At 41.3% G+C, this 21044-nt stretch overlaps 1 protein-coding gene across 5 annotated transcripts in view; it reads left to right on the forward strand.

Moving 5' to 3' along the window:
* Nucleotides 1–15504: 15504 nt before the first annotated feature.
* RFC1 (replication factor C subunit 1) overlaps nucleotides 15505–21044 on the forward strand; it is a 66617-nt gene continuing 61077 nt past the window's right edge. For 2 of the 5 annotated variants that reach the window (XR_006740108.1, XM_045573382.1), the window contains exon 1: nucleotides 15505–15691. Coding sequence is in view for 4 of the 5 variants with exons in the window: in XM_045573382.1 (XP_045429338.1) it covers nucleotides 15689–15691 (3 nt within the window). In the remaining variant the exon portion in view is untranslated. The remainder of the gene's footprint in view (nucleotides 15692–21044) is intronic. The other 3 variants (XM_045573378.1, XM_045573387.1, XM_036418495.2) reach the window with 2 other exon arrangements.

Genomic DNA, 21044 nt, shown 5'->3' on the forward strand with positions numbered 1-21044 from the left:
GTTCTGAATCCAAATACAGAGATGATATCTGGTGTCGTTTGTACATTTTGGCTAGTTTTCCCCAAAATTTCTGTCTTAGGGACTGTTGCCTTCTCAGGGTGAAGGATGTCAATAACCGTTAGTTTCTGTTGCGGTAGTAGGTTGGTCATAAACTTCCTGGACCAGAGAGTTCCTGTGTTGTTCATGGTGGTGTTGATCCAGAGGCAGCCAGGAAGGAAAAGAGCCAGTTTGATTTGATTTAGATGGATCTCCTCTGTGTTCCCATGGCAGCTCATGCTTTCTCTACTGGGACAGTCATCACACAATAGATCAATAAATTACACAGTGAATTTATCTGTATCCTCTGTTCCACTGTTCTCTCTATCTTTCTTTAAAAAACAGAAATCTTGACTAGTTAGTTGATTATTTAATATAGGGGGCCTAGTCGTCACTAAAGTATATGATGAATGAATGAGTGAATGTACCTCTATCGCTACATTTATCACATTATCCTAGAATGGTTTGTCTCCTCCACTAGATAACTTTTTGTCATTGTTTATCATAGAAAATGCTTAATTATTGTCTATGGAATGAATGGAGTTGGTAAAATTAACTCATTACAAAATAAAAATTTTCCAGGTGTATTGATTTACTGGAGGTCTAGTGCACAAAATTCATGCATGGGAGTAGGGTCCCTAGTGGCTCACTATACATTAACTCACTATAAAATTCAGAAGTTTTGCTGAAGCTGGTTTGGCTCAGTGGTAGAGCGTTGGTCTGCGGACTGAAAGGTCCCGGGTTCGATTCCAGTCAAGGGCATGTACATTGGTTGCGGGCACATCCCCGGTGGGGGGTGTGCGGGAGGCAGCTGGTTGATGTTTCTCTCTCATCGACATTTCTAGCTCTCTATCTCTCTCCCTTCCTCTCTGTAAAAAATCAATAAAAATATATTTAAAAAAATTTAGAAGTATTATGCATATAAATGTTCATATTAGGCTTTTATTATTATTATTCTAGAGGCCCAATGCATGAAATTCACGCAAGAGGAGGCCTTCCTTCCCCCAGCTGCCAGCACTGGCTTCCCTCTGACACCCAGGACCTGGGCTTCCCTCTGGCCACCCACAGGCACCTGGGACCTGGGCTTCTCTCTCAGCCCCAACTTCGTCTGGAAGGATGTCTGGTCTAATCAGCATGATATGCTTTTATTATTATAGATAATTTAATATTTACTTCTATTTTCTTCCAGTTTGCTATGGCTATATTATTTTTAATTTACCATCTTAACATTTCTGTGGCTATATATTTTTTAATTAGGTGTGTTTGTGAGGGTGCAAATTATTACATTTAAAAGTTTTATTTTAGTAATAATTTTGCAGTATATACATATATCAAATCATTATGTTGTATACCTTAAATTAATACAATGTTATATGTCAATTATCCTATATAATAAAAGTCTAATATGCACATTTAGGGCTGGGTATGTGCCCTGACTGGGAATCATTGATTGGTTGCCTCCTACACGCCCCACACTGGGTATGTGCCCCGATCAGGAATTGAACTGTGACCTCCTGGTTCCTAGGTTGACACTCAACCACTGAGCTATGCTGGCTGGCCCTAATTTTTTCTAATACAAACAATTCATAAATGAACAACCCTGAATTCATTACTGCATATGTAAGAGATATAAGGTATTGCTAAAACTGTAATTGCTGGGTTAAAGGGTATGTGCTTTTTTTTTGTTTATGGATTTTTCCTGACTGCCCTTCAGAAAGGCAGTTGGTACTTTTAAGCTCTTTCAATTAGCACCTGAAAGCCACTTCCCCTACTCTCCTCAATACAGGGTATTTCCAGTCCTTTTATTGTACTTTTTGTCAGTATGATAAGGAAAACATGGCATTTCATTTTTGCATTCATTCGGGCTTCTCTGATTATTGATCTTTTCATATTCTTTTTTTTAAAAGATGTATTTTATTGATTTTTTTACCGAGAGGAAGGGAGATGGATAGAGAGTTAGAACATCCATGAGAGAGGAACATTGATCAGCTGCCTCCTGCACACCTCCCACTGGGGATGTGCCCCCAACCAAGGTGCATGACCTTGACCATAATCGAAACCTGGACCCTTCAGTCCATAGGCCGATGCTCTATTCACTGAGCCAAACCGGTTTTGGAGATATTTTCATATTTTTATTGTCTTTTTCTATTTCCTCTCATGTGAGTTGCCTTTTCATCTACTTTGTTTTACTATCCTGTTTTTTGTCTTTTTCTAACGAATTAGAAGGAGCTCATTATATACTAGTATATATAAAGCAGTAAATTTCTTGTGTGATATAAATGTAAATATTTTCTCTCAACAATTTGTCTTTTAATTTTTTAAAGAACAGTTTTATTGAGATACAATATCCATACCATACAATTCATCCACTAAAAGTATTCAATTCACCAGTTTTTAGTATATCAGTGTATTTAGATCTGTGCAACCACTACTACAATCAATTTTAGAACAATATTTAATACCATTTCAATGTATTTACATGTGCAAATGTTTTTAATTTTTGTGCAACCAAATTTATTATTCATTTCCTTTAATGTTTCTGGGCTAGGAAAGCTATGCCCATTCTAAAATTATATTGATAGTCTCTTATATTTTCTCTTTAGTACATTTATAGTTTTGTTTTACATGTGATCTTTTTAAAATTAAAAATTTTTTAAAGTTATTTACTCACCCCAGTTTTCTTCCCACTTTCAACTCTTATAACGGTTCTTCTAGAATTTGTACAGCTTCATATTTTATTTTGTATAATGTCCAGGTATTTATATCTTTCATTTAATTAATTTTAGACTATCAATTTCCTGTTTTGGTAGATGAAGTTTAATTTTTGATTAAAAAAAAAAAAGACAAACAAAGCCAACACTTACTTTTTTGGTTAAATTGATATTTAGGGCTTATATTACTTTTACATAAATATTATTCATTGCTGACTATTGTAGTATACTATGATTATGCTCTCTCTTTTTTTTTCTTATAGTTTAATTATTGCCCTTTTTGTTTCATTTGCTTAGTAGTTGTCTTTGTAGCTATTGCTAAGGCTTCCCACACCTTCCAAAAACTCTCTACAATTTTCCATAAGATCCATCTCTATTTTAAAATATATTTTATTGATTTTTTACAGAGAGGAAGAGAGAGGGATAGAAAGTTAGAAACATCGATGAGAGAGAAACATTGATCTGCTGCCTCTTGCACACCCCCTACTGGGGATGTGCCCGCAACCAAGGTATATGCCCTAGACTGGAATCAAACACGGGACCTTTCAGTCCGCAGACTGACGCTCTATCCATTGAGCCAAACAGTTTCAGCAAGATCCATCTCTTTTATTGTTAGTTTCAATCTTTTCTCTTGGAGTTAGCCCTCCTGGAGACCTTTGTTCCGCTCTATCTAGTGATGCTCTGACTATTTGCTGTCTCGGGACTCTGCCCTTTGCTACTGTCTTAGGAATTCCTTTCCTTTCCCCTGATTCGTATTGTTATTTGAATCTCATTCTTTCATTTTCCTCGGTTCACTCCCTCATTATCATGGAGTGGATATCCCAGTAGCTTGGTCCAGAGGGCACAGTGATGACAGCTCTTGCTTTGCCTGCCTCCTGAGTGACCGCGGCATCCAGGCTGCTTGCCCTTTACTCCAGGTTCACAGCTGCCTCCTGGGTTCCCCTCCTTTTTCAGGTGCTCGGTCACCAGTTTTCTGTATCCCATGTCTTCCTCTTCTTTCTTTACTTCCTCCTTTGGGTGAAGCATGTTTCCCAGGAGTTTCCTGAGAAAAGTTGCGGAGGGAATCCATTTTGGAGGGAAGCTTAGAGGGAACTACAATACATGTCTTTTTCTGCCCACACACTTGTTTGTGTGATTGAGTTTAGAATTCTAGGTTGGGGCTCCTTTCATATAAACTTCTGAAGGGAGACAGTGGTGAAGATTCTGGTGATGGGAGAGCCTGCTGGACCACCCCAGGCACCACTGGTATTTGTAGCAGCCAGAGTGACAGTCCTTGGAATGTCTCCAATTTCATAAGCGAGGGGAGGGAGGCTGTGGCAGCAGCAGTGGTAGTGACAACAGCATCACCAGTTATCGTTTCCTTACACAGAAGCCTAGTGATGGCATCTGGTTTCATTTCTTCAGTCCCTGCCCCTCTAACATATTAAGTACCAAATTTAGTTAAAACAAAACAAAACAAAACAAAACAAACAAAACAAAACAAATGCCCTCTTTTTGGTTGTTTCCTTTGACTCTCACTCATGGTGTTTGTGTGTGGTCATCTTTGTTATGTGATGGGTTTTTATTGTTGTTAATCATTACCTGAGGATACTTTTTACATTGATTTTTATAAAGAGTGGAAGGGATGGAGGGAGGGGAAAAAGAGAAAGAAACCTTAATGTCAGAGAGAGACACATTGACTGGCTGCTTCCTGCATGTGCCCCGACCAAGTCCGGGGATCGAACCTGCAACCCAGTTATGTGCCCTTGACTGGATATTCTGAGTCCCTTCAGTGTGCAGGCTGATGCTCTAACCACTGGGTACACCAGCCAGGGCGTGCTTTCATGTTTAATTATGAGTGGAGACTTCGCAAGTGGTGAGAGGGTGAGCCATACAGATAACAGGGGAAAGAGCACGCCAGGTAGATAAGAGTATAGTGAGTAAAAGGTCCTTGAAGTAGAAGTATGTCCGGCACCTTCAAGAAATGATGAACTCTTTAGGGATGGAGACTGGACTTGGGATGGTGAACACACGATACTCAGAGTGATTTCTGTTTCCTACACTGGAGGCCAATAGACACCATGTCTAGATGAGATGTAGTAGAATTGTATACCTGACGCTTGCATAATTTTGTTAACTAGTGTCACCCAAACAAATTCAATAAAAAGGAAAAAAAGAAGAAACAATGAAGCCAGTGTAGCCAGTGGAATGAATGAGAGCAGTAGGGAGTAAGTACAGAGAGGTAATGGGACCAGATGATACAGGGAGATGGAGAGGAATCTGTCTTATGCTCTTAGTGAGAAGAGGAGCACTGCAGAGTTTTTAGCAGAGTGTCATAATCTAATACATTTGAAAAGAATCACTGTGGATGACAGAGTCTACTAAAGGGTGACAAAGGCAGAGTTAGAGTGATTTGTCAAGAGACAGAGTAACAAGGAGAGAGATGATGGTAACTTGGACCTGCGTGGTAGTATGGTAGTGCTGGATGTGGTGAGATTTGTTGGATTCTAGTTATATTTTGAAGAATTGAGCTAACAAAATTTCCTAAGGCTTCAGTGTGTGTGTGTGTGTGTGTGTGTGTGTGTGTGAGAGAGAGAGAGAGAGGGGGGGGAGAGGGAGAGGGGGGATAGAGGGAGAGGGAGAGGGGAAGGGAAAGGGAGAGGGAGAGTCAAGGATTACTTGAAAATGTTTGGCCTGAGGAAATGGAAGAATGGCAGTACTCTTAGTTGAGATGCAGGTTTGTGAGGGAATATCAGGAATTTGGTTTTGGACATAATAACCTTGATATATCTATTAGATAGCCAATATACTTGATATATCTATTAGATAGCCAAATGGAGATGTGAAGTTGGAAAATGGACATACGATTCTGAAATTCATGGGAAAAATCAGCAGTTGATACAAATTTAAAAGTGTCAGTATTATGGGGGAATGAGGACAAATACGTGATACCTTAATCAATAAAGAAATTAAAAAAAAAGTGTCAGTGTTCAGCCAGTATACAAGGCTGTGGGGCTGGGTGAGCTCACCAGGCAGTGAGTATAGGAATGAGCCCTCAGGCAGATCAGTATTGAGAGGACAGGGAAATCTTAGGAATGGCTATTGAAGGAGGAAGAAAGCCAGGAGACTGACTACTGATGTTCCTGAAACCAAGTGAAGAAAGTACTTCGTCAAGAAAACTCCTGTCCTAGCTGGATTGGCTTAGTGGATAGAGCATTGGCCTGCTGACTGAAGGGTCTCAGTTTTGATTCCAGTTAAGGGCACATGCCCAGGTTGTGGGCTCAAACCCCATTGAGGGGCGTGCAGGAGGCAGCCGATCAGTGATTCTCTTTCATCATTGAAGTTTCTATCTCTCTCTCCCTCTCCCTTCCTCTCTGAAATAAATAAAAATGTGTTAAAAAAGGAAAACTCCTCATGGAGGGGTATTCTATTGAAATCATAGAGATTTAATTTCCAGGTTGTTAATAATTTATTAATTGTACCTTCTTAAAAATTTCATCATCTTCACAGCCATCTTATGCATTATTTATACATAAATACAAATTTTCTGATTTCTTTGCTCATGATTATTTCTTTCATCCCAAATCTAATAGACATTTTAGACATAAAATGTCCAAAAACAAATTCTTGATTCCTACTCCCAATCCTGTTTGTTGAACAGTACAACCATCTACTGTGGGGGTCATTATTATTTTTTAATTAAAAAATGTTATAGAAAACTTACAAAAGCAGTATAGAGTTCATGCATGTCTTTCACTCAGTTTTGCTTCATATTAACTTACATAATCACTTATGTAAGTTAATATGAAACCCAGAAAATAAACATAGCTATGATATTATTTACTAAAGTACAAACCAATCAAATTTTACCCATTTTCCTCCTCATGTCCTTTTTCTGTCCAGGATCCCACATTGCATCTAGTTATTAGGTATTTTTGGTCCTCTCCAATCTGTGTCAGTTCCTTAATTGTTCCTTGTCTTTCATGACCTTGACACTATTGATGAATTCTCGTCAGTAATTTTGTAGAATGTTTTTCAATTTTGGTTTTGCTCAGTGGATAGAGCATTGGCCCGAGGACTGGAAGGTCCCAGGTTTGATTCCGGTTAAGGGCATATACCTTGGTTGCAGGGACATCCCCACTAGGAGGTGTGCAGGAGGCAGCTGATTAATGTTTCTCTCTCATCGATGTTTTTAACTCTCTATCCCTCCCCCTTCCTCTCTGTAAAAAAAAAAAAAAAATCAATAAAATATATTTTAAACATTTTTTGGTTTGTCTAATATTGTCTCATGATCAGATTTAGACTATGGTGGAAGGAAGGGAAAGAGGTGGAATCTATATATATAAAAGGCTAATATGCAAAGTGTCCCCTTGGGAGTTCACCGGGAGACCAGGAGTTCAATCGCTCTCTCTGAGTGCGCTGATCACCAGGGGTTGGCGCAGAATGAAGGAAGGCCCCAGCTGGCAGCCGGAAGGCCCTGATCTGCCCTGATTGCTGGCCAGGCCTAGGGACCCTACCCGTGCATGACTTCCGTGCACCGGCCTCTAGTCCTATATAATAAAGCAATATGCAAATTAACCCTCACACTCTCACAAGATGGCTGCCTATGATCAGGCCAGCAGAGGGTTAGTGAGGGTTGACCAAACGACTGAACAAGCAGGCTGTGTGGGGTGACCAGGCTGGTAGGGGGGTTAGTGAGGGATGATCAAAAGACTGAACAGCAGGTTGCGTGGGGTGACCAGGTGAGTGGGGGAGCTGTGAGGGGCGACCAAACAACTGAATAGCAGGCTGTGTGGGGCAATCAGGTCAGTGGGGGGGGGGGGGGGAAGAAAGTTGGGGGATGATTAGGCTGGCAAAGGAGGCAGGAAGGGAAACTAGGCTGGTGGGGAGGGCAGTTGGCGACAACCTAACTGGCAGCAGGGGGCAGTTAGGGGTGACCAGGCCAGCAGGAGGGGAAGTTAGGGGTGATGAGGCCAGCACACAGAGGCAGTGATCAGGTTGGGGTGTGTGTGGGGGCAGTTAAGGGTGACCAGGCAGGCAGGCAGGCAGGCAGGTGAGTGATTAGGAGCCAGCAGTCCAGGATTGTGAGAGGAATGTCCCAGGTTGGAGAGGATACAGGCTGGGCTGAGGGGATCCCCCATGCACGATTTCATGTACCTGGCCTCTAGTTTATAATTGTGAGTTTCAACATACAGTACTGTTAAGTGTTCTCTCTCTCTCTCTCTCTCTCTCTCTCTCTCTCTCTCTCTCTCTCTCTCTCTCTCTATATATATATATATATATATATATATATATATATAAAATTGATTTTTTTACAGAGAGGAAGGGAGAGGGATAGAGGGTTAGAACATTGATGAGAGAGAAACATTGACCAGCTGCCTCCTGCACGCCCCCTACTGGGGATGTGCCCGCAACCAATATACATTCCCTTGACGGGAATCGAACCTGGGACCTTTCAGTCCGCAGACCGATGCTCTACCAGGGGTCCTCAAACTTTTTAAAGTGGGGGCCAGATCACGGTCCCTCAGAGAGCTGGAGGGCCGGACTATATGAACTACTAATTCCTACTGTAACACCTCAGCTGCGCTCACTGCCCAAAAAAACCTGGCGGGCCGGATCAGACTCCTCTGCGGGCCGCATGTGGCCCGCGGGCCGTAGTTTGAAGACCCCTGCACGGTATCCACTGAGCCAAACCGGTTTCAGCTGTTAAGTGTTTTTAAACTGAAATGTTTTCTAAAAAAATGTCTAGAGAATTCAAGGTATTAGTAATGATGCTGCCCTAACTTCACCAATAGTGAATCCCAGAGCTAATGATAATATTTCTATAAAGGCACCAAACCAGGTATAATATTTTAAAATGTAGAGTATAAAGTATTTGACCTTGTCTTTTATTTTATTTTTAACCCTCACCTGAGAATATTTTCCCATTGATTTTTAGAGACAGTGGAAGGGATGGAGAGAGACACAGAGAGAGAAACATTGATGTGAGAGAAACACATTGATTGGTGCCTCCTGAGTGAACCAACCAGGGCTTTAGTCTGTGGGCCAGGCCGACACTATCCACTGAGCCAAACCAGCTAGGGCGATCTTGTCTTAAGACAAAGTTAGTTCTCTCTATAGCAGGTAGCAGCTTAAATGCATATGTTAAAAAGTATTGTTTATATCCCTTTTGTGGCAATAAATCAGACTTCATCTGATAAATCTTTTGCTGTATATTTTATGGAAGATGTGAATTTATTGGAGTTCCTTTTTCATGTGTCTTCTATTCTGACTTGTGTTCATTTACAAGATTATTTTTACCTCCAATATTCCCTAGTCTTTATAAACAGTAATTATATTCCATTTTATTTCAACTGCATATTGAGAAATATGACCTGTGAATTTTGCTTGTAAGTTAGAATTTTATTTTGATTGCTAACATTGTTAAAATATAAATGAGGGTTCTGGGCATACCTTATCATAGAATCTCAGATTCTCAAGAGCCTTAAAGGTCTGTCATATCCAGGAATGTGGTCATTCTTACTATAATCATTGTTCTCAAATAATAACCGATGGCAATTTTGCCTCACATAGTTTCTATGAAACAACAACAACAAAATGATGGAATTACTTTGATTTGTAGCAGTTGGGGAATGAAAGATTATCCTAATTATAAAACCTATCACTACCAAATGCTGTTGGTATTCCCATTGCTCTGTTTATACACAGAGATACATTATATATAATCAAATGTGTGCATCAACAGTAAAGTTTTATGCTTTTAAACAAATTTGCTTATTTTAAATGTAAGTATTTCTGCTAACGTAAGTGAAAATACTGATTTCCTTGGGAGAAACTTTCTATTATTTATAGGTTATAAAAATCTTCAGGCAAGTTTATATAAATTTAGATTACTCAAGCATAATCACATTAAGAAGGTTAACTGGATACCATCCAAGAATTAAGATAGATGACATAGTTAGTGCCTAATATTCTAAATTAGAATATGTGCACTTTAATGGTAACAGATACGACTTAATGATTATGTTCATAAATGGATTACAAGGTCAACATCAGCGGTCTGGATCTGCAGTCATCGCAAACACAGAAGAGGACAAGCTGCCTAGCGGACTGTTTTCTATAAGGAAAATGTTCCAGTAACCCCTGACAAAGCAGGCCAGGCTAATATTTATCCAGAGGGCCGAAAGTCACATTTGTTGTTGCACAGTGAAAATTCGATTGATTCCTATTGACTTATAAACATCTGAGTGAAAGACAATGCAACAATTGTGCTCCCGAGAAGGAGTTCAAAGTGACTCCAGGTGAAGAGGTGTGCCTATGGCACAGATAAGTTAGATAACATAGATAACCGTGGCAGAGGCACTACCACTGAGGATTTACACTGACCTTTGCAGTTGTCTTTTGCTTACACACAGTAGCTAGGAGAGATTATAAAGGATGACCAAATACAAATCACGCCCTTTTCAAAGAATACACATCTGTCAGTCTATTCTGGAGGGCAGCGCTTTAACTCTCTGCATAAGATATGGAAAGAGAGGCAATAATATCATCAGCATAATCCCAACCATTCGCAAACTTAGAAACATACTGAGAGAGATGTTAATGTCAATATTCTAACTTTGGGAGCAAAGAGTTCTTCATGGAATGTAAACATTCTTCCACAGGGATCTGTCCCTAAGTGGGGCAGGGAAGAGATCCCCGTCTTGCACAAAGTTGGCTTTGTTGATAGAGTTTTCTCCGAGCCCTTTCTTTAAAGGACTAAGACAAGGCCAGTGAGCACCAGGTAGTCAGATCTAATATATAACATATCCCTTAAAAATTGTCTTCTCCATGTTAGGTCTCAAATCATTATTATAAGGATAAGAAAAAGTCTTTAATTCTGAAACTGTAATACAGTGCTATATTATCTGTTACCAACTATACTCTGCAAATGAATTGTTAGTCTTATTGATTCATCAGCTGGTTTGATATATGTTGACATTAAGAAGAGCTAAGGGGGGCAATGTTAAAATATGTACAAAGATAATAATTTAATAAAAAAATATAAAAAAGAAGAGCTGAACTAATTACTAAGGAGAGTATGAAGAAAACTTTTAAAAAATATATATTTTATTGATTTTTTAAAGAGAGGAAGAGAGAGGGATAGAGAGTCAGAAACATCGATGAGAGAATCATTGATCAGCTGCCTCTTGCACACTCCCTACTGGGGATGTACCTGCAACCAAGGTACATGCCCTTGACCGGAATCGAACTCGGACCCTCAGTCAGCAGGCCGACACTCTATCCACTGAGCCAAACCGGTTTCGGCAAGAAAACTTTTTAAAAAATATATATTTTATTGATTTTTTACAGAGAGGAAAGGAGAGGGAAGAAGAATTAGAAACATTAATGAGAGAGAAACAATCTATCAGCTGCCTCCTGCACACTCGCCACTGGGGCTATGCCTGAAACCAATGTACATGCCCCTCACCTGAATCGAACCTGGACCCCCAAGTCCACAGACTGACGTTCTATCCACTGAGCCAAACCAGTTAGGGCTGAAGAAAACTTTTGATCAAAATACTTTTAAGAAAATATGCATGGAATCTTTGTTAGTTAATGTTTTATATAACAAAGAACTGACTTTCTATGACTCTCTGAAAAACTGTCTAAAAATCAGCAGCCCTAGCCGAAACCGGTTTGGCTCAGTGGTGGAGCGTCGGTCTGAGGACTGGAGGGTCCCAGGTTCGATTCCGGTCAGGGGCATGTGCCTTGGTTGCGGGCACATCCCCGGTGGGGGGTGTGCGGGAGGCAGCTGGTCGGTGTTTCTCTCTCATCGACGTTTCTGGCTCTCTGTCTCTCTCCCTTACTCTCTGTGGAAAATCAATGGAGTATATTAAAAAAAAATAAAAATCAGCAGCCCTGCCCTGACCGGTGTGGCTCAATTGATTGGAGCATCGTCACGGGTACCAGAGGGTTTCAGGTTCAATTCTCGGTCAGGGCACATTCCCAGGTTACAGGTTTGATCCCCTGGTTAGGGCACTGATGTTTCTGTTTCTGTCTCTTTCCCTCTTTTTCTCTGCTTCTCTCTCTCTCTCTCCTCTTTCTCTTAAACAAACAAACAAACAAACAACAAAAACACAACACACACACACAACACAAAAAAACCCCAAACCACACTATATCCTTGGGTAAAGATTAAAAAGTATCAGCAGCCTCGTTTGTTATATTCTTTGTGTATCCCCAATTTCTTGGAATGCATTAGTGCAATCTTTCAACTAAGACCTAGAAATGGAAGTACAATAGTTATGACCTATTATTTTATTCTTGTCAAAGAAGGGCTATAGAGAAATGGAAGGTGCATATAGAATGGTCTTTTGCCTGAAACAAATTCAAACTAGACATTATTACAGAATAGTGACAAGTAAGGGTTAAAATCCAGATACAGTTATTATGTAGAAACAAACTTAATAAGAAACTCACTCATGAGATATATGCACCAGTCATATAATTGGCTTTCTGGCTATTCTTTGAATTTATTTAACTCATACCATATGGGGGCCTTTATACTTGTCCCTTCTCAACATTCATGTCTAAGCTCAATGCCTCCTTCTTAGATGTCTTTTTGATCACTTACCTAAAATACTTTCTCATACTTCTCCCCAGCTTTCCTCTATCTCAATATGTTGCTTCATTTTCTTTAAAAAAATATTTTTATTGATTTCAGAGAAGAAGGGAGAGGGAAAGAGAGATAGAAACATCAATGATGAGAGAGAATCCTTGATCAACTGCCTCCTGCATGCATCCTACTGGGGACCAAGCTTGCAATTCAGGCATGTGTCCTGACCTGGAATCAAACTGTGACTTCCTGGTTCATAGGTTGATGCTCAGCCACTGAGCTACACTGTCTGGGCATGCTGCTTCATTTTCTTTACAGCACTCACTGTTATCTAAAAATAAAAAAAACTTATTTTTCCTAAAAAAATGTAAACTTCAAGGAAGCTAGGACTATCTGTCTTATTTGCTGTGAGTTCCCAGCATGTGCACACAAAAAAAGTGCTGACACAGCAGAAACTCAAATATTTGTTGAATAGTACAGTAAAAATCACCACAGTAAAAAAAAAAAAAAATAGGCATCAGATTTCTGTTCCTACTTACTTTTTTGAGCCCTTTAAAGTATTTATTTTATTTTTAAAATATATTTTATTGATTTTGTACAGAGAGGAAGGGAGAGAGATAGAGAGTTAGAAACATCGATGAGAGAGAGAGTCATCGATGAGCTGCTTCTTGCACAACCCCTACTGGGGATATACCCGCAACCAAGGTACATGCCCTTGACCGGAATCGAACCTGGGACCTTTCAGATCCCAAGCCGACACTCTATCCGTTGGGCCAAACTGGTTTCAGCCCTTTAAAGTATTTCTGTTCTGGTTATCTATTACTTCACACCACCTACCTCAAAACTTAGAACCTTAAAAAAACTATCATTTTATCATGCTCACACTACTGAGAGTCAGAGTATTTAGGCAGGCCGTAACGAGGTGATCTTTCTGTTCTGCACAGTGTTGGCTTGAGTCACAGTGGAATCCCACCAACACTTGGGCAGATGGCTTCACTTGTAATTCTGGCCCCTGATGGAGATGGCTATAAGCCTGGGCTTAGCTGGCCCCTTCTCTCGCTTTACAAGGCAGCTCAGGCCTCTTAAGAGAGCAAGGTGGCAGTTGTCAGTCCTCTTAAAGCTGTCTGGAGCTGGCCTAGTGTTGTGTTCACCGTTTCTTTGGTCAAATCAGTCACAGGCCAGCCCAGGATCAGGTGAGAAGTATCAAAGCAGATGCGGTCATTTTAAAAAATATATATTTTATTGATTTTGTACAGAGAGGAAGGGAGAGAGAGAGAAACATTGATGAGAAAGAGTCATCGATCAGCTGCCTCTTGCACACCCCCTACTGGGGATATGCCCGCAACCAAGGTACATGCCCTTGACCAGAATCTAACCCGGGACCCTTCAGTCGCCAAGCCGACACTCTATTTATTGAGCCAAGCCGGTTTTGGCAGATGTGGTCATTTTTAATATTTGAGATACAATATCTTCTCTCTCCCTCTCATTTCCTCTCTGAAATCAATAAAAATATATTTAAAAAAATAGCTGACTTAAAAAATTATTACCTGTTTATGTGCCAGGAAGAGTTCTATAACAAGCCTATGAAGTAGTACTATTACTCGTATTTTACAGCTGAGGAAACCGAGGCACAGTAAATTGCCCATGGTCGCCCAATAGAACGTGTGGGGCTGGGAACCCAGCACATTGGCTTCAAAGGGACCCATGCAATGAGCCTTGTTCATGAGTAATCGTTTACTCCTTTGTAAACTGGGGTAATAATGGACAGGTCATCGTGGGGATTAAATGAACCAAACTAGGACGGTCCTTAGCTGTAAGCCTAACACAGATTACAGTGGGCACTTAATCCCAGTTCTCCATCCTTAGCCATTGTTGTGTTCCAGAGACCTCGCTCTCTCTCATTGTGGAGATATTGTTGTGATGTGCAAGTCCTAACAGGGTGGGTGGGTGGGTTAGGACTTGAAGGTCCAGGACTGAAGCTGGAGATACTGCTCTTCCCACTGAAAACCTTAGGGTCTTATGTTTTCTCTTAGATTTGTATGCAAATGTCATTCTATTCCACACCCCTGATGCTTATCTATTAATATAACATTTGTTTAGTCCAAAAGCTTTGGGATCATTGTTTTTCTATGAAGATGCACCTTGGGGAGGGTGGGTTTCAGGGGGAGAGAACAACCAAAGGACTTGTAGGCATGCATATATGCCTAACCAACGGTCACAGGCAACAGGGGGGTGGGGGCGTGAGGGGATGAGGGGATCATGGGGGAATAAGGACACATATGCAATACCTTAATCAATAAAGAAACTGAAAAAAAGGTGCACCTTGGTTATGACTGGGCTCTTTGAGGGACTTGGCAGGGCAGGTTTGGAGGTCTAGATTCCTAGTCTGGCTTAGTTTTGGGAATAAAGCTGGACTCCTTAGCTTTTTAGGTCTCATATTTTTCTTTTATTAAAAAATACTTTAAAATTTATTTCAGAGAGGAGGGGAGAAGGAGAGAGAAACATCAACGAGGAGAGCGATTCTTTCATCTCCAGCTCCTGCATGCCCCACGCCCCATGCGGGGAACCAACCTGAAACCCAGGCATCTCGGGCACGTGCCCTTGACCCGGAACCAAACCGTGACCTCCTGGTTCATTGGTCCACACCCAGCTTCTGAGCCACGCAGGCAGGACTAGGCCTCATACTTTTCATTTATAATACAGAGTGGGTGGCGATGGCCAGGGGACCTCACTAGTCCTTTTCTCCCCTCTAGAACTCTATAACCAAAGGTTATCCTTACCCTGGTGGTTTTCAAACTATGGGTCTCCACTGAATAGGTGAAAAACAAAACAAAACAAAAACCAACTGGTGGGCTAAACACGAAAAAAATAAACAGTAAAAATCGTTCGGTGAGACTCTTGTTTAAAAATAGCGACTTAAGTTAGGGTATGTGAAACGTCCTTCCTAAACGTATTTCTTCTCGCAGGTGGGAGCAGCCGAAAGCTGCCGTCGGAGGGCAGCGCAGCCCCCAGCGCGAGGCCGGGAGGCCTGGGGCGCCGCCCGCCTCGGCAAGCCCGCCTTCCTCGGAAGCCCTCCCCCGGCGGCCCCGCCAGAACCCCAGGGCGCGCCTCCGCGCGGGGTCCCGCCGCTCCTCGCGAGGCTGCGGCCCGCCCGCCCGCCCGCGCCGCCCGCCGTCCACGTCGCACTTCCCGCCGCGGCCCGCACCGCGGGGAGGCCGCGCGCCCCTGACGTCATCGCCGGGCGCCGCGCCGCCGCCTCCTTCCCCTGCGAGGGAGAAGCTGTTGGCGCGAATGGGTCCCGAGCTCCCGTAACGGATTCCCCACCCCGCCGGGCCGCCCGCCCGCGCCGCGTCCTGGGGCTGCGATGGTGAGCCCCCGGGGAGGCCGTGCGGCTCTGGGGCTCGGGAGGCGCGGGCGGGTGTGGACGGGGCCCCCCTCGTGGTGTGGAGGGGCGGGGCGGGGGTCCGGGGTGCGCGGCTCCGAGGGGAGCCAGGCGCGGAGGGGACCACCCACCGGGCGGCGGTCGCCCGGCTTCCCTGGGCAGCCAGCGGGCCGGGCTCTGGGGGCTGCGCGGCGGTGGCACTCTTTTCCACTCTTGCGGGGGAAGGGAGGGAGGAAGAGAGGCTCAAAAGGAGGTCTTGGGGTGCAGAACAGTGGTTTTCCTGCTCAGCATTGCCCCGGACCTGGGTTTAGGTCCTAGGTAAAGCGTCCAGAGCGATTTTTAGGTCATAAGGGAAGGAATGTAATAAACTTTTGTTTTTTTCTTATGAATAAATTATCTCAGGCCTTCAACTTTGTTTTTAAAGTTTCAGGAGCGCCTCACACAGGCGTTTGGAGACCTAGGGCATGGGGAAGGTGTTTTGTTTTGATGAGTGCACAGGAGTAAAAAGATTAACACGATTATCCCCCTACGCCCCCTCCCCCATCCTCCAGGGTGGATGGGGACGACTCAGAGTAAAACAGATGTAATATATTTGACAGCTGTCATCACTTATCACCTGATGTTAAAATCTTCACAGCAGCAACCCAGAAACCTCAGTGCATGGTTTTGCATAAAGTATTTAAATGAAGAGTGAGATAATTATGCAGGCGTCAAAACAGACATTCGCGGTGCTAGGGCCGCAGATACAGGTCTGTGTTTGAGATATTTTAATTCAGAGGACAAATGTAGGATGTTCATTACACCAGGAGGTACTGAATAATTAGACATAATCTCTCCAGTCATTCTTCAGTTTATCACAATGCCAGCATTGTGGGGGGAAATTTTTTTATGCTGGATGGGGAAACCTTGCAGCTCTGTGTCTCTTCTCCAAGAGGGATAAAATAATGATGAGAGCTACCTTGGAGTATCTTCTTCAGGTCAGTATGTGATCTGTTTGTTTTACCACCTTTTCTCCCTGAAACCTCACAGCAGTCTAGTTTTATAGATGGTAAAGAAGGGTTTCAGAGTTTCAGCAATTTGTCATACAACTAATACATTGTTTAATTAGAATTAGAATACTAGTTTACAACCCCCTCCATAAGATGATCATACTTCAGGCACTATAGTATTGTGGAAAGTTGAGATTTGGAGTCTTGAAAATGAGAGTGAGGGGATGTTTTAGTGTTGTTGTGCCATTTAATCAGTTTGTGGTTTGGTGTTTAACTTTACACTCTTTAAGCCTCCATCTTCTTACCTGTAAAAGAGGGACATACGGCTGCCTTAAATAATTGTCTTGAGGATTTTGAGAATTAAACAAGATAGTATATGGAATGCTTCCATTTTAGTGCCTAGCATGTGGTAGGCATAAGACATTCATGTTCTACTAATCCAATTTTCTCAGGAAGGATTCTTTTTTTTTTTAAATAAAATATATTTTATTGATTTTTTTACAGAGAGGAAGGGAAAGAGATAGCTAGAAACGTTGATGAGAGAGAAACATCCACCAGCTGCCTCTTGCATACCCCCTACTGGGGATGTGCCCACAACCAAGGTACATGCCCTTGACCGCAATCAAACCCGGGACTCTTCAGTCCGCAGACTGACGCTCTACCACTGAGCCAAACCGGTTTCGGCAGGACTCTTTTTTTTTAAAGATTTATTTTTTATTTATATATATTTTAAAATATATTTTTATTGATTTCAGAGAGGAAGGAAGAGGGAGAGAGAGATAGAAACATCTATGATGAGAGAGAATCATGGATCTGCTGCCTCCTGCAAGTCCCCCACTGGGGATGGAGCTCATGACCCAGGCATGTGCCCTTGTCTGGAATTGTACCTGGGACCTTTCAGTTTGTAGGCCGAGGCTCTATCCACTGAGCAAACCAGCTAGGGCAGGAAGGACTCTTTATGGAATATGAGGTAGTTTAAGGGGCATCAGAGATGCCTCTGCTGTCAGTTACTGTGAACAACAACTTGTGTAGTCAACTTTCATTTGATCGTTTTCACCTGTTAGAGATAGTTGACATTGCATTTATTTTTTTTCTTTAGAACTTCTTTTCGTGGTGCGGATGAAAAACAAAGCGCTTGTAAGAAAAGAAGCCAAATTGGCCAGTTTGCTCTTTGTTAATGGAAAACGGCAGTTAATAATGTTCAATAAAGTAGATGAGAATTTTGGATCATATTGATACTTAATTTAGTCTTCCTGGTTGCAGGTTCAAGTCCTGGTTAGTATACATGCCCGGGTTGTATCCTTGATCCATATCTTGCTCTCACATTAGAGTTTTCTCTCCCATTCTCGTCTCTCTCAGACTCAATTTAAAAAAGTAATTTAGTTTTCCTGTATCTAGTACAAAAAGTAGCAAAATCTTAGACATTTGTATACCAGTTTTAATATAGTGGTACATATATATACACTATTTTAGGGGGTTTACATCTTTTCTGAAGCCTTTCCATAAATACCAGATTAACATCTCTTGTCCTGGGAACTGCATTTTTTCTCAAATATTTTTGAATTAGAAGTTATCAATAAGAGAATAAAATACTATACCTACAAACAGGAATACTATGCAGCCATTAAAAATGGAAAAACTTCTTTGATATTCCATGTGTGACTCAGTGCTTGAGTGTACACTTGATTTTAGCCAAAAGGCTGAGAAGCAATCAGTGCTTGAGTGTAGACCCATGAACCAGGAGGTCATGGTTTGATTCCTGGACAGGACACATGCCTGGGTTGTGGGGTCAGTCCCCAGTGGGAGGCGTGCAGGAGGCAGCCAGTCAATGACTCTCTGTCATCATTGATGTTTCTAACTCTTTCCTTCTCCCTTCTCTCTGAAATCAATAAAAACATTAAAAAAAAAAAAAAAAAAGGAAAAACTTCATTCCCTGCTATGAAACAATTGCCAAGCTAATTCAGTGAAAAAAGTAAGGCTCAGGAAATATGTGAAGTATGCTACAACTTTATACAGTAAGCAAGAGAAAAGAATCTATACTAATAAAAGGGCAATATGCTAATTAGACTGGACATCTTCCAGACATCCTTCCAGACAAAGCCACAGTGGCAGAGCGAAGGCAGAGGCTATTAGGGTGACCAGACCGGCAGGGGAGAGTGGTTAGAGGCGATGAGGTCTGCAGAGGAGGACAGTTGGGGATGACCAGGCTGGCAGGGGAGGGCAGTTAAGGGAAACCAGTCCAGCAGGGAGGGAAGTTAGGGGCAACCAGGCAGGCAGACAGAGTGGTTAGAGGCAATAAAGCAGGCAGGCAGGTGAACGGTTAGGAGCAATAGGTCCTGGATTGTGAGAGGGATGTCTTGACAGCTGCCTAAACTGGCTGTTGCACATCCCTCAAGGGGTCCTGGAATGGAGAGGGTGCAGGCCAGGCTGAGGGATGAATTTTGTGCACTGGGCCTCTAGTGTGTGTGTGTGTGTGTGTGTGTGTGTGTGTGTGTGTGTGTGTGTGTGTGTATATATATATATATATATATATACACACACACACACACTTGCTTGAAGATAAAATATCTCAGGAAGAATACACAATTAATACATAATACTTGTTGCCTGCCAAGATGGGAAGTTTGTGTCAGAGGAAAGGTGGGAGGGAGATTTCTTATCCTTTTGAATTTTGAAACATGAATATAATGTCTATTTAAAGGAAATGAAGCAAAATTGAAAATAAAAAGAATATAAGTATAGCTCATCTTTTTAATACTTTGCTATATTGTGCTTTATAGATGTTGTGTTTTTTACAAATTGAAGGCAACTTGTAAAAGTTTGCCTTCCATCAGCAAAAAAAATTAAGACTTACTTTATTGTGATAATTTATTGTGGTGGTCGGAAACTGAACCCACAATATCTCTGAGGTATCGTTGTAAAATAAGAAGCCATGTAAACAATTTGGATTGCTATGAGGGTTTAATTAATTGGTCAAAATGCAAATAAAATCCGAGAGATGCCATTTTTAAGAAGTCAGTGTGTATATGTATATGTATATGTATATGTATATGTATATGTATATGTATAATATATGTATATGTATATGTATATATATGTATATGTATATATGTATATGTATATATGTATATATAATTTTCAGTGGCTGGTATATTGAAAATATAGAAATAAGGTTTAATTAAATACACAGGAGACTTATGGGATAGCTTTTTTGAAGAGCTGTCAGGTAAATAAAAATACATTGTAATTTGATCTGTTTCAGTGTCCCATTCTAGGGGACACCTCTCACGTTTTAGTTTATTATGTGAATGCTCCCCCTGGAGAAGTGCTGTGACCCTATTGTAATGCAGCTTTTGTCACATATTCTGGTGCTTGGCCTGTAAAGTCCCTCCCTGCCCCTCTGGTCTCATCTCTGTTTTTTTGGTACATTAAGCTGGTTCTGTCTTGGTTTTTGTTCTTGATGTTTTCTCCTTTGAATACCCTTCCTACAGATCCTTGCATATCTCTGCCTTTTTCATTCAAGTCTCAGTCATCACTTCCTTAGAGCTTTTGGTTTCATAGCTAAGAAACTATTGCCTAATCCAAGGTCATAAATATTTATGCATATGTTTTCTTCTAAGAGTTTTATAGTTTTATCTCTTACATTTAGGATTTTAATTCATTTTTAGATATAGAGTTAATTTTTCTATATCATATGAAGCAGTGATCCATCCAAGTTTATTCTTTTGCAAATCTCTTTGCCCCAGCACTATTTGAACACTATTTTTCCCCCATTGATTTATCTTGGCATCCTGTGGTCAAAAATCAGTTGACCATTAAAGTGTGAGGGTTGTTTTTTTCTGGATTCTCAATTCTATTTCATTGATCTGTATGTCTATTCTAACAATAATACACTGTCTTTGCTATTGTAGCTTTGTGATAAGTTTTGAAATTGGGAAATGTGAGTCTTCCTACTTTATTCCTTTTTTCCCAAGATTCTTTTGCTTATTCTGGGCCCCTTGAATTTCAATATTAATTTAAAATCAGAGAACCCAGCTGGGATTTTGATACTAATTGTTATGAATCTGTAAATCAATTTGGGGAGTTTGCCATCTTAACAGTATTGAGTCTTGTGATCCATGGACATGGGATATCTTTCCATTTATTTAGATCTTTAATTTCTTTAAACAATGTTTTATAGTTTCTAGAGTATGTCTTTTATACTTTTTAAAAGTTTATTTCTGTGTTTTTTGTTCTTTTTAAAACATTTTTATAGATTTCAGAAAGGAAAAGGGGAGAGAGAGAGGGAGAGAGAGGCGGGGAGGGAACATCAGTGATGAGAAAGGTATTTGATCAGCTGCCTCCTGCAC

Source organism: Pipistrellus kuhlii, unplaced genomic scaffold (assembly GCF_014108245.1).
Source record: "Pipistrellus kuhlii isolate mPipKuh1 unplaced genomic scaffold, mPipKuh1.p scaffold_m20_p_1, whole genome shotgun sequence".
NCBI classification, from domain to species: Eukaryota; Metazoa; Chordata; class Mammalia; order Chiroptera; family Vespertilionidae; genus Pipistrellus; species Pipistrellus kuhlii.